The following is a 13,393-nucleotide window of genomic DNA, read 5'->3' on the forward strand; positions in this document are numbered from 1 at the left end:
CTGTGACAGTGATTATATTACAGTCTCCTCTCAGCAGATCCTTTTGATTTCCAGACGCTGTGCTTGTTCCATCACAGGCTCTTTGAACGTCCATACTTCAGGCCATCGTTCTTCCCTTTTTTGAATTTAATGAAAAACATGTGCAAATCTCACACAGAATAGCATAGAGCGAAAATAAGGGCTGCTCCACTTTGCATGCTGTTACACTCCAGTCTCTCATAAAGTAGGCCAGGGGAGGGTAGCTGTGTGTGTGTGTGTGTGTGTTGGGAATCTAAGTCTATGTTAGTGATCATGTGAGGTCTTCTGAAGCTTGTTATGTCCATGCTGGGGTTCTGAGAGGAGATGGAGGAGTTCTAAGAAGGGATCCGTGAAGTTCTGCTGGTTATTTACACCTTGGGGCCAAAAGTGTAAACAAGTCTGTGTAGTCCAGTCCAGCTGCAGCATGAAGGCCAGAGGAGAGCTGCTCTCCTCACCCTGACAGAGCAGCTGAGACTACAGGACCCAGACCCCGTTCTGTCTCTTCCCCTCTCTCTCTCTACCTCTCTCTAGAGTCCTGCACTGGGTCGGGTACCCTTGGTTCCCTGCAGGTAACCCGCTAAAATATCATTTTTGGGGTTAAGGAAAAAAATATTTTAACCCGCGGGGTGGCTCGCGGTTCAATACTAATATATTGCGGGTCGGAAGCGTTATTAAAATAAAATGTTTCAAGTTATAATTTGCATGATACTCAAGTGCAAGGACGTAGGTTTGATTTGAACATTGGTGGGGACACAGTTTTACCATTTTATTTTCTATCGATGCTCCTGCCTGTTGTTAAAAGCATGAGCAGAAAGCAGTTTGTGCAAACACACACACACACACACTCACATACAAAATATACTGCATTACAATAGTGCCACACAATTAATAAATCCTTAAGGGACATCAGAGGAATATTAGCCTATGTTTGGAGTCCAAACCAATTAAAAAAAGGATTTGGCTCTCAGAACAATAACATTTGGGTGGTTCGGTTTTGGTCTCGGAATTGATGTTGCCTGCGTGGTTCAGTTACGGCTCCAAAAATCGAAATCGTGCAGGACTCTACCTCTCTCTCTTCCCCTCTCTTTCTACCTCTCTCTACCTCTATTTCTGGGACTGCTCCAACAGAAGACTGGTAAGTTCACTGATGGTAGGCCTGGGTTATGTTCTTTCTCCTCTGGGTGTGGGTGTGTGTTTATTTTTTGGGGGGGTCTTGTATTTGTTGGGTGTTAGTACTGTATGTTGGGTAGACTGGTGTTAATGGTGTGTGTGTGTTGTGGGCTGTGGCGTCTTGCACTGCAGCTCGTTAACCGGCTGACGCACGGTTCTGGTTAATGGTCCGTCTACTCAGAAGTGGCCCTGCATCTTTCCTACTGCCGAAAAGAAACATTTAACTTTCCTCCCGCTGCCCGGACTGTGCCCCTCCACTTATCAGAACCTGGGGGGGGTTAGAGGTCGGAAAATAATGTTCTGCTCCCAGGTTCACACACTGCTGAGCGAACATCCAATCGGCTGGCCAGAGATAAGAGATTCGGAGATGGGGTGAATGAATACAAATTCTCTGCACGGTTCTCGGGTGTTTGTTTTGGTGATATTGCGAAGATGGTTCCCTGTCAAGCTGTGACAGGAAAGTCATGGTTTGATATCAGGGCTCCAGGAATTCTTTTGCGTTATCAACCCAGCACATTAAAAACAAGGCATATAGCAAAGTTTTTTTTTTTTGTGGTAATGGAATGTTGAAGCGGAAAGATTGTTTACTACTTTTCTGCAGCTATCTGTCTGCCAAGCTTCATAGCTCTCTCTCTCGCTCTCGCTCATTCTCTTTATGTTTATCATGATCTTTTTTTCACTTCTCCAATACTAAAGAGCTGTACAGCCTACCAGACACACACTCACATAACCCTCCCTTTAATTTGCAAGTGAATAAAAAACAAAAACAAATCCCGCCTCAGCCTTACAGCTTGAATAACTTGCTAATCTTAAAGAGCTCGTAACTGGAAGGACTTGACACTGTATCTTTGTGGTAGAGGCACGTCCTGCTCTACTCGCAACAGATTGGCCGTCAGTTGTGATCACAGACATGTCTGTCGTCTTGCGCGGGCGTCTCCGGAGGGCTCTGAGATGCGAGTGGTGCCCATCAGTCTAGCTCGGCTGCTCGTGTGGACACAGTGCTGGAAGGACTTTCTTGTCGACGTCATGCTCCTCAGCCCAATTCTATCAGGATCTATCAAAGCCCTGTATGTAGAGATGCGTTCCAGGATGTAGAGCCTAGTGTGCACAAGGACATCAAACCTAGTATCCAGCAGAGGATCGTGTAACAATCACACACACCTACTGAAGGCGCTTGCGTGTGTGTGTGTGTGTGTGTGTTGAAACTCGAATCTAAATCCACGGGAAGAGTCTGAACATTTTCTGGCCTGACATCGGAAGAGGTTGTTCTGATTGTCATGGCGATGTTAACTGTCCGTAGGTGGATATTGACCATCGCCGTGTCCACAGGAACATTGATCAATGGCTGAGCTGCACACTGTTACATATCTATTGTTCCTGTTCTATTGATGCTCACCGGCTGTGCTACACCAGGTACTAGCCAATTCTGCATTAAGGTTCAGTTTTGTGATGAAACGCTGCTGACAGAACGTCAAACGCGACATCCATTTTAAGCAGGTGTGTGTGTGTGTGTCATGGCAAAACAAAGCTGATGGGAGCCAGGGAACTGAGGAAGAGGAGCAGGGTGGAGGAGGAGGAGGAAAGGGTGGGCAGGGGTGTGAGGGGGAGAGAGGGAGGGCTGGAGGGCAGTGGTGGTGGGGTTGTTGATGACTCTTCTACTCTTTGATATTTTCTCTGGAAGTACAGATGGCCACATTAATCATTGATGCGTTGCTTGGCGGTGGAATTTTTGAAATGTGGTCTTGTTTAAAGTTTAATTTACATTCACACATTCTATTCCAGATTTTGAGGAATGTGTGATTAATGACAATGGGTCAGTTTGCTCATTAATACCCAAGTATTTACGACTTGAGGTCCTTTGTGAAATCACTTCAGTTATTTCAGTTCTAAATGAACTGTCACTTTTTTTCTGAATTGATCTGTTCCTGAAGCACCTCCAGTTTGTTCAGTGATGCAGAGCCAGTCATTTCCCTCCATCACCCCCCAGCACAGCTCCACCCCCCCTCTCCAGACAGACACAACCGGTACCTGCCAGTACAGCACTCAAGGGCACAGGATAGAGCCAGCGATTCAAAACTTGGACACAAGCTGCAGGAAAAAGACCTGACCATAATGGAAACTTATCAGTTGACTGGTCACATTGTTTCACCGCTACATGAGAGAATGAGAAGAGATGGGGTGGAGAGAGAGAGAAGAGGGAGAGAGAGAGAAAGAAAGAGGTGTCAGGTGCTCAGCCCTATTGATCCGTCTGTAATTGATTATGATGGAGTCCGCAGATAGGAGCCCTGTTAAAAGTGTGGCGCTGCTGTTTTCACAGCTGTGGAATTGCATATGCATGCTGTCCTGTGCGTATCAGGCTCCGCCGTGTCCCCGGCAGCTCCACGGCCCGGCCGGCTGGGATCAGCCTCCAAGGACGGCCCCATCGACCCGGAGCCTGACGCACAGCATCCCTACACAGCATCGCTACACAGCATCCCTACACAGCATCGCTACACAGCATCGCTACACAGCATCGCTACACATCATCGCTACACAGCATCGCTACACAGCCACACACATTTCTAGGGCTGTGAAAAGTTGTCCTGGCCTTGACAGCACAATAGCAAATCAAAATCAAATCAAATTTATTTGTATATCCCTTTTTACAAGCAAGCATGTCACAGAGGGCTTCACATACGCCCATAGAACTGCCCCTCAACCAACCTAAACCCTCAAGGGTTAGCAGCACCCTGTGTGTGTTTCCTTCGAGAGGGAAAGCTACCCCCTACCCCTCTTTCCATCCAATTAGTGACGAGCACTAATCCATGCACTTATGCAAGTATTGAAGTGCTCCACCAATCACCTCAGGCGCTACATGTTGGGCACCATCTTGGTTTTATTGCTGCTATAGTTGTGTTTTCCTAAACTCTGGCGCCTTATCTGAATCAGCTGTTCCTGTCAGGGCTATTAAACCCATCACTCTGAAGCCGTTTCCAGGGCCTGCAAGCAAGGCAGCAGAGTGACAAGCTCAGTCAGGCAGCCTGGAGGAATGCAGTAGCTGGGTGGAGAACTCTCTAGACCCCAAGTCGCCCATATAAGGTTTTCATAAACACACAGCTTTAACTGGCAGCTCGCAGCGGCTGCTCGCTCTGGGCTGCTCTCCAGACTCAGCTGGAAACACCGGGCGGGACGGAGGGAGGGAGGCAAGAGAGATGTGTCTGCTAGGTCTGGACACAGGACGGAGGGTCGGTGTGGCAGCTCTTTCTAGCCAGTGTCGCGTGTGTGTGTGTGTGTGTGTGTGTGTGTGTGTGTGTGTGTGGAGGAGTAGTTGATTTAGGGCCGACCTTACCATCACATCCAACAACCTGAGGGGAGAGTAGCCTGGCCTGCAGTTCCATGCGTAATCATAGAGAGAGAGAGAGAGAGGATTGCTCGAGAGTGTGTCTGTGTTAGTCGTGCTGTAGAAAAGTGTTTCTAAGAAATGTTGCTAAGCAGATGCAGAACGGCTGAGTGAGTGATGCTCTGTGTCGCCAATGAAGTATTCTGGATATCTGGGAATGCTGCCCCCCAGCTGAACCCCCCCCCCCCTAAACAATGCAAACAGACGCAGGACCATGCAGGCTCATTGGTCTGTCACCGAGCGTGTCCATGAGGCTGCTGCCTTACCGCTCTGATCCTCGGCCTCCTCCTCTCCTCCTCTCCCTCCTCCTCTCCTTCCTTCTATCTTTCCTCCTCCCCTTCCTCCTCTCCCTCCTCCTCTCCCTCCTCCTCTCTTTCCTCCTCTCCTTCTTCCTGTCCTTCCTCCTCTCCCTCCTCCTCTCCTTCCTCCTCTCTTTCCTCCTCTCCCTCCTCCTCTCCCTCCTCCTCTCTTTCCTCCTCTCCTTCCTCCTCTCCCTCCTCCTCTCCTTCCTCCTGTCCTTCCTCCTCTCCTTCCTCCTCTCTTTCCCCTGCACGGCCCCCCCGAACCCCGATTCCTCAGGTTTCCACGTTCCCCTTATCTAAATGTCTCGAGGTCCGCCCCCCCCCCCCCCCCCCCCCCAATGCTAGCTAGTTAAAACCTTCTAGCTGGAACCATGTTGGCAGATTAGGTGGCTATAAGGCTCTTAAGTTGTGTTCATGAATGCGTGTGCGGAGGCTAAGCTGGGGGCATTTAGTCGCGCCAAGATGGGTTTACGCATATATGTTTGTGTGTGTTTGGCATCGAGTGCATGTGGATTTGTGTGGGGGCGAGGGTGATTGAGTGACTGTGTGCATGTTAACAACTATTATTTAAACATAAATATATATGTGTGCAGAGGGAGGGGAGGGGAAGGGAGGAGGGGAGTTGTGGTGGAGGCCAAGAAGTTCTGCTGTTGTCCAGAGATGTTGTGTGTGAGGAGGAAGAGGAGAAGGGAATGGCTTGACCAATAAGGGTCAAAGATTAGGGCTCTGTGCACGATTTGAAGTCCAAGTCCTTTAGCCCAATTTCACGGACATGTTGTGAGTTGACCTTCAGCTGGTTACATGCTGACTACTCAGCCTCTAAAACATTCCAACCACCAGGTCATCCACGACCTGCTATGGGATTCTATGTGTACGTGTCTCCAAAGTCTGTTCCTGTCCCGTCGTCCTCAAGCCTGGGCCACTGTGAGGAGACTGATGCTCCTACAACCCCACAGACTCCATTATCAGGCAGATGGAGTAAGCTGCTCGCAGTTCCTTAACAATCGTTTGAGCTGAATCAATTGTGACTGCGTTGTCTTAAGTGTCTCGTCGGTTTGGTGTTGATGTGATTTAGAGCTGACTTAATGGACCCTTTCTAACTGGCCCACTTTTCTCTGATCGATGCCCAGCCTCGGGCCCTCTTATCTGGGCTAAAGCCCCCCCCCCCCCCCCCCCCCCCCCCCACGTCGCAGAGCTCCTGGACCTCCTTCCAGTTCCTCTCCCTCCAGGCAGGACAATGGTCTCCATGGAGTCCCGGAGCACTTTTTTTTTATTGCAGATGTCAGCGTTTTAATCCATCATCATCCTTCATTCTCTTGCAGCTTTTGTCCTTGTTCTTTTATATGCGCGCGCGCACACACACGCACGCACACACTCACACACACATGCACACACCCTTCTGGGATAATAGCATGCAGTAGCCCAGAGAGAGCAGATAACACAGTCCACAATGGCAGTCAAAGCCACCACTAACAAAGGGGATACACACTGAGAGTGTGTGTGTGTGCGCGCATTTGCTGTAAGAGGCTGGAGGGACTGCAGGAGCCTCTCAGCCACACTGTCCTGTCATTGGACGCTGGTTGTGTCTGTCCCTTAGTGTGTTGACGTAACTGCAGACACTCACTCCCCTGTCAGTGCTGAGTGGTGAGCAGGGCTGGGATGGTCACGTGAGTGATGGACTAGGCCCTGGCCCCTGGGTGAGGGGCGTGCCATCTCTCCCCGGCAGATCCAGGTGGCAGAGAGAGGTGACAGACATCGGGATTTATTCCGTTCTAGTCGCGGTGATAAAAACCATTAGCTGTTCAGATCCCATCAGAGAACCATTAGGAGAAATCTCCTCTCTCTCTCTCTCTCTCTCTGTCTCTCTCTGTCTCTCTCTGTCTCTCTCTCTCTCTCTCTCTCTCTGTCTCTGTCTCTGTCTCTGTCTCTGTCTCTCTCTCTCCCCTCATTAAGAGGGTCTCGTGTGGTGTTTGACCGGCAGTAGCTGGTCATTACCGAGGGGGGAAGGCAGGACGAGGGAGGGGAGGGCTGTGTGTGCGTGTGTCACAACTCAGGCAGACGTCGTCCATCATAGACGACTTGCTGTTGCACGAGTTCACGTGTGGACTCGGCAAAGCGCGCACATGTGCGTCTAGGGAGGGGGGTTAAGCCGAGGCCTCAGATTGTGCAATTTGAATAACCCCTACACCGGTGAGCAAAGGATTATGTTGTAGGTGTGTGTTCCTGAGGGACTACACACACACACACACACACACCTATCTGCACACAAACACTCACAAACACACCAGTTCTCCCCTCTGATGACCTTCTGCAGGGTCACACTCATCCTGCCGCCATCCCTCCACCAGGTCACCTGCTCCTATGGTGCTCCCTCAATTAGTCTGGACCTGCTGTGTTCTCTCTCAATCTTTCACTTTTCCCGTCTCTCTCCCCCTCCCCCTCTCTCCCTCTGCCTCACCCCAGCAGGCTGGTTCACATCTGGGTAGAGGGTTGCAGCCTCTCTCATTTCTGAGAGATAAAAAAAAAAAAACACCGCTTTGCTGCGTCTCCCTCAGAGGGGGGGTCTGTTCTTCTCTCTCTATTGCTTTCTCTTGTGAGGTTTGTCTCTCACTCGGTCTCTCCAGTTCCAGTGTTCTACCCAGTACTCTCTGCCCAGGTCCGCGGCTCACACCCACATCAGGGCTTGTAGCGTAGGTGCGTGTTTGCGTCACTGTGATTAACGACAGTGTATGTTTATACTTGCAGGTGTTTGGTGAGTACTACCACTTCCGCCACAGAACGGTGTCCAAGAGGTCTCTGTCTGACCACCGGGGGACACACGTACGCCTTCAACAGGAGCCCCAGGTGAGCCCTCCCAAACTGCGTGTGTGTGTGTCCCTCTCATTTCTCCCACGCCTTCTGCGCAGGACTGTGACACCGCAGCATCTGCCTTGTCTGTTTACCTTTCTCAGTAGCACTAACAGGGGAGTCACGGGGCTCTGATCATATTTACTTATTCAGTTACACACACTGTCCTGGATGTGTGTCTAACCAGAGCTCATAAGAGCTTCATCTCAGTTTCCTGCTCCTGTGTTGGTGTGTTTGTAGGGGAGATATAGGTACAGGGCCTCTGAGGAAGGAAGGGAGAGTGAGTGAGTGAGGGAGAGGAATGGAGGGAGAGGGATGAGGTGGGGTCTGCCAGATGGTCCAGTGTTTGTTACCCAGAATCCTCAGTGGTTAGGGATCTGTCTGATCCTTGGCACACTGTGGCAGTCTGGGCAATGTTTGGCCCCAGCAGGTGCATGGTGAGAAAAGCATTGTGTGGGCCTTGTATTTTCCCCTTCCTCAAACCTCCCCCTCCCCCAACAGAATTTCCTCTCCCGCCACAGCTCCATTTCCTGTTGTTGAATTCCTTTTCTCCCAAAGCACCTCCGGGAGAGGGGAGCCTCCCCCCTCTAACCCCTCTCCTTGGCTGGGCCCTGGTCAGCAACAGCCCTCCCCCACCCTGAGGGGTCAGTCTGAGGGAAATGGATCCTAAACAAAAGGAGCAGTAAAGCCTGCTGATAGACTGCTCCATGACTGAGGCCCTCCTGACCCTCCTGAGATCTCTGGCAAACCTCTCTCAGCCTGAGCCATGAAGATGGAGGTGTCAAGTTTTGGGCTGGTCTGACCTGGGCTGGGCCTCCTAACTGGGCCTAGGAAGACTGAGAGGACTAGAAAGGGGAGGACTCGTCTGTCAGAGACATCTGTCTGCAGGACAGCGGTGTTTATCTAGCACCCCAGGTACACCATGTGAATGGTCTGGACTAAGGGGAAAAAAGCTGTCTCTGATTGCTAGCTTCCGCACCCATTTATAATGGAGATGCTATCTGCTAATTGCTGTGCTCCCTGTTCAAACTCACGTCTGTCTGTCCACAAATTCCCGGAGACTCCCTGTCTCAGTTTCCAGCCACCCCCCTTTCAAAACATTGTGCCTAATTGTCTGTATTTACAGTCTTATAAAATCCCTTTAAAGGCCATATGTTTATAGAATACTTGAAATAGATGACTGGAGATATTGTGATGCATCCTGGTTTATGGGTTAGGGCCAGACTCTTCTTCACAGTGACTCTCAGGCTTGTGCCAGGTCCTAGCCCACAGTCAAGCAGGAACGAGAGCAGACGGTACACAGCGCCCAGAACAGCGTCTTTTGTCCTGTGAAGTGAGGCTTGGCGAACGGTCCGCTTGCACTGTCTCCCTCTCACTGCTCTTAGCATGCAGCTTATCTGCATGTTTGACTGAGGAGGCTGGAGTCTCCATTAAGAGGTCTCATAGCTGGCCTTGCTCTTGCCTGTTTAGCAGGAGGAAGCACAGGCTCTGTCACGACTCAGTTACTGGGGTCTGCAGGGCGGGGCCGGTCACCTTGTTAACCCTGGGTGGGGGTTCAGACTGGGGCAATTGCGAGAAGGTTCAGAACGATATTAGAATGTTTCTTGACTTTCTAGCATTTTCCTTATTCTACAATGTGTGAAATAGCATGGTAAGCCGAAGCAGAAAGACTTAACAAACGTCTCATACAAGGCTGTTTTTTCACTATGATTAAGCTCTGTGAGTGAAGGCAGGGCGATGTCACAGTTTCCTGCCTCAGCATTGTTTTCTCTGCCTTCGTTGGCGGGTGGGTAATCTGGTAAGTGTAACACAGAGATGAAGAGAGCGAGGGAGGAGTTGAGAGCGAGAGAGAGAGGGAAAGAGGATGAGGGATAGGCAAGTCTTATCTGGCTTGTGTTCCATGACTGTAGCCAGGAGCAGAGAATAATGGAAAAAGTATTGCTCCCTGACCGAAAACCCCACAGGTAATGCTGTTGACCATGACTACCTTCTTTTATGAGTCAAAGCTTCTGATCTGAACGTGTCTCCTGGGCTCTCTGAACCCCCCCCCCCCCCACCCCCACCTCCACCCCACCCCTTTATTGCAGTGCTTTATGGTGAAGCGAGCAGGAATTATACCTGGCCTAGGACCAGGTAGTTGTTATTGCGACCCCTCATTGTCTCCTGTTTGTGCTGTCAGCTCCAGCCCAGCCCAGCTCCATGAGATGGAGACGGGTGACCTTGTGGAGCAGGGGGCCCACTGTGGCAGCATCTGCCGCAGTCTGCACATGCTGCAAACCAGCAGGGCTCTCAGTATATACTCACATAAACATGCTCTGGCCCCCAAAAGCAGCACTGCTGGTCTGTGGTTTCTGGTGTGGCGTGCATACAGGTGGGTGGTGTTGTGCGGGCAGCTGGCAGCGTAGCGACCTTGGGTATGGTGGTCTGGGTATAGCTTTTGGCAGAGGGAGATGGAGGGAGAGGACTGCTGTGTTGTTGTTTTTCGAGACTGTCCTCGTTCTGCCGTGCTCCCACACTCGTTGGGTTGTTCTCTCTCTCCCTCTCTCTCCCTCTCTCTCCCTCTGTCTGTTTCGCTCCCATTCACATGGCCGTTTCCTCTCCATCCAGACTTGAGAACAGCAGCTCACCTGAGGAGTGTGAAGCTGGCTCGTCACTGGGTGCAATCTGCCTCTGTCAACACTGTCTGCTGCCAAGCACAGACAAAAAGCTGCCTGCCTGCTTACCTCCCTCTCTCTCCCTTTCTTCCTCCACCTCTTTTTCTGTCTACCTTCCCAGGTTATACCTGTATTGTAGAAAGAGTCGAGGAGGGAGTGACAAAACCAAACGTGTGTGTGTGTGTGTCTGTCTGTCCGTGTGTGTTTGTCTGTGTGTCTTTGTATGACTAAGTTCAATTGTTTCGGACCATTTGTGTGGTCCTCTAGCCGGCCCAACGTAGCAGTTTTAATGAGTCTCAGCTGCAGCCTTCGTTAGCCTGCATGTCTAATGAGGAGGTCACACGGTGGAACCATCTCTTTAATCTGCCTGCCTGAGCTCCCCTCTCTGAGATGCACACGGCCCGTTCGTCTGGGCTTGACCTCCATGTCCCTTCCCGTCATCATTACCCAGGACTAATGGGTCTAGCTGAATTGTAATGTTTAGTTATATAAACACAGCCACTGTAATCAAGCACCCCACCACAAACAGTATGGTTAACATGGCCACATTAATGTTGCGTGTGTGTGTGCGTGCCTTTCCCAGGTGACGTGGGCGGAGCAGCAGGTGGTGAAGAGCAGGAAGAAGAGGGACATCTACACAGAGCCCTCAGACCCTAAGTACCACGAGCAGTGGTATCTGGTGAGTGCACACACGGGTCAGATGCTCTGATCAAAGCAACTGAGGTGCATTTGATCTGACGAGAAGTTCATTACGGGTACTTGTAGCATGGGACTAATCCCTTGGTTTAATTGTTCTGAGCATGTTAAATGAAGTGGCGCTCAGCTCCACCCGGAAACGTCTCTGAAGAAACTTTTGAAGATTTATTGAACTGAATCGCTCAAAAGACAGGAGAGAAATGTTCTGAATGAGAATGAGATACCCAGGACCTCCGAGGATATCCTTCAATACTCTCCGATGACCGTTTAAGTCACAGGGCTCATCCAGCCAGCATTTAGTCACCGAATGTGATCTGTTGGCCACTCAGTCCCTCCAGGCGCGCTGCAGCTCAAGTATGTCTGGTATGGGACGAAACAGCCTTGCAACGCTCACCTCATCCCAGCGGGATTCCATTAGCGAGATGGCGAGCACATTTTGCTTTACAATTTCATTCCATTTATGTATGACAGTCCCCAGAGAGTGAACATGTCCCAGCCAAGGCCAAGAATACTAAGACACACAGCTAATACAAATGTGGGAATATTACTGATGTTCTTGATGACATTGGAGAAGGTATCAGAGGGGTCGGATCTGCTATCCTGCCACGGCACGTGTTTGATACCTCTGGTTTCTGCTCGCTTCGCTTCTCAATTATTCAACGGCTGGCTCCCGGGGCAGTGGGGAGTTGATTGTAATTCATAACAAACAAACTTTCTGAGCTTGTTCTTTTAAAATGCTTGTGACAGAGCTGAAGCGAATCCAATTCTCCCCCCCCCATGTCCCCAGGCTATTAAAGGTGTGTGTGCGTGCGTACGTACCTCTCTCCTCCACTGTGACCGGACATTTTCACTCCCCTGTGGAGCTCCCAGCCCTGTCACACTGCTTCTGCAGCATTCTGCCCCATCCTCACAGCCCCCATCCTCCACCCCCCATCCTTCACCTCCATCCTCCACCCCCCATCCTCCAACCCCCATCCTCCACCCCTCCATCCCCATCCTCCACCTCCATCCTCCACCCCCCATCCTCCAACCCCCATCCTCCACCCCTCCATCCTCCACCCCTCCATCCTCCACCCCCCCATCCTCCCCCCCCATCCTCCACCCCTCCATCCTCCACCCCCTCACATCCGCTCCACAGTCCTCGTCCTACAGCTTCGACAGACAGCCCCGTCCTACTGGGTGGGGACATAGAGGGAGCCAGGACAGCGCCAGGCTGGAAACCCAGGAAGAGTAGATCTACTCTGGGGTGGTTCATGTCATGGACTGGGTCAGTGGCATCTGTCAGTACCAGTGTACCACCGTCTGTCTGTGGCCCCCCAGAGTCCTGGCCTCTCATTAGCACTGGCCCCAGTTCTCTCTGTGTGTGTGTGTGTGGCTGTGATAAAGGTATGGATGGAGCCTCCACCGTTTGCTCCAGTCATTAGTATGTATTACAGCACTGCATATGATGAGACCATCCCCACGCACATAATGACTGGCATGCTGAAAGCTTACCCTGGTATATCAAAGGCTCTGTTTTTGTTCCTGCTCTGAGTTTTAATGTTCTGAAGTAATGGTGAGATTGAGAACAGACAGAGCTCTGGTGCACCTGATGGTGTCTGGGAGGGTGAGGAGGGAATCTCAAATGGACCATTATAACAAAGTAGCCCTTTTTTAGATTTACATCTTTTTTTTTTTTTTTTTTTACCCACTAAATGTTCTGAGTGGCTGCTTCTTAAGCAAAACAGGTTTCAGCTCTTAGTTGTAGTGTTGTGATGCTCTTAAGTCCTTTATTGTAAGGTGAGGTGGGTAATTTAACCAGTAGCACCTGGCAAACTGTACCTCTGGGTGGGAGGGTAATCATAGCGGGGTATTTCAGTCTTAACAGCTGGTATTTGAGGTATTATGGGATATTTCAGTCTTAACAGAAGGGGTTTCAGTCATAACAGGGTGTATGGGTCAAAATGAGGGCTGGTGAGGGTGCGTCTTCAGAGGAGGATTTGTGGAGAGAAGCTGCGACGCAAACAGACGTGGTGTTTGACCAAAGGTTGTCTCAAATGTGGAGGGAATATCAAAAGGCCTAGGTTTGGCTCGCTCTGCACCGTTATCCATTCGGCCAGTTAGACGCCGAGGCCTTTTGGGGGGAGCATCTGCTGTTTGATGAGAGGGCAGGCACTGGAGGCTGGCCTCAGCCCCCCAGCCTGAGCCTCCTACAGACGAGACAGCCTCAGCTTCCTCTCTGTCTGCAGGTCTGGAGAGAAAGGGAGTCATGTTGTCTGGCTTTCTGCTACGTTAACACATCTCACCTTCCTTTTGAAGGCTCATCCCTCATCCATTGCGCCCCCGAT

The 13,393-nt window shown here is 50.7% G+C and overlaps 1 protein-coding gene across 4 annotated transcripts in view; it reads left to right on the top strand.

Moving 5' to 3' along the window:
- Window positions 1-13,393, top strand: part of furina (furin (paired basic amino acid cleaving enzyme) a) — a 57,227-nt gene that overhangs the window by 22,660 nt on the left and 21,174 nt on the right. For all 4 annotated transcript variants that reach the window (XM_084683096.1, XM_084683095.1, XM_084683097.1 and 1 more), the window contains exons 3-4: window positions 7,615-7,713; window positions 10,954-11,049. In XM_084683096.1, coding sequence (XP_084539222.1) covers window positions 7,615-7,713; window positions 10,954-11,049 — 195 coding nt within the window. The remainder of the gene's footprint in view (window positions 1-7,614; window positions 7,714-10,953; window positions 11,050-13,393) is intronic.

This window comes from Hypomesus nipponensis, chromosome 19 (assembly GCF_054491055.1).
Source record: "Hypomesus nipponensis isolate SF chromosome 19, ASM5449105v1, whole genome shotgun sequence".
In the NCBI taxonomy this organism is placed as follows: Eukaryota; Metazoa; Chordata; class Actinopteri; order Osmeriformes; family Osmeridae; genus Hypomesus; species Hypomesus nipponensis.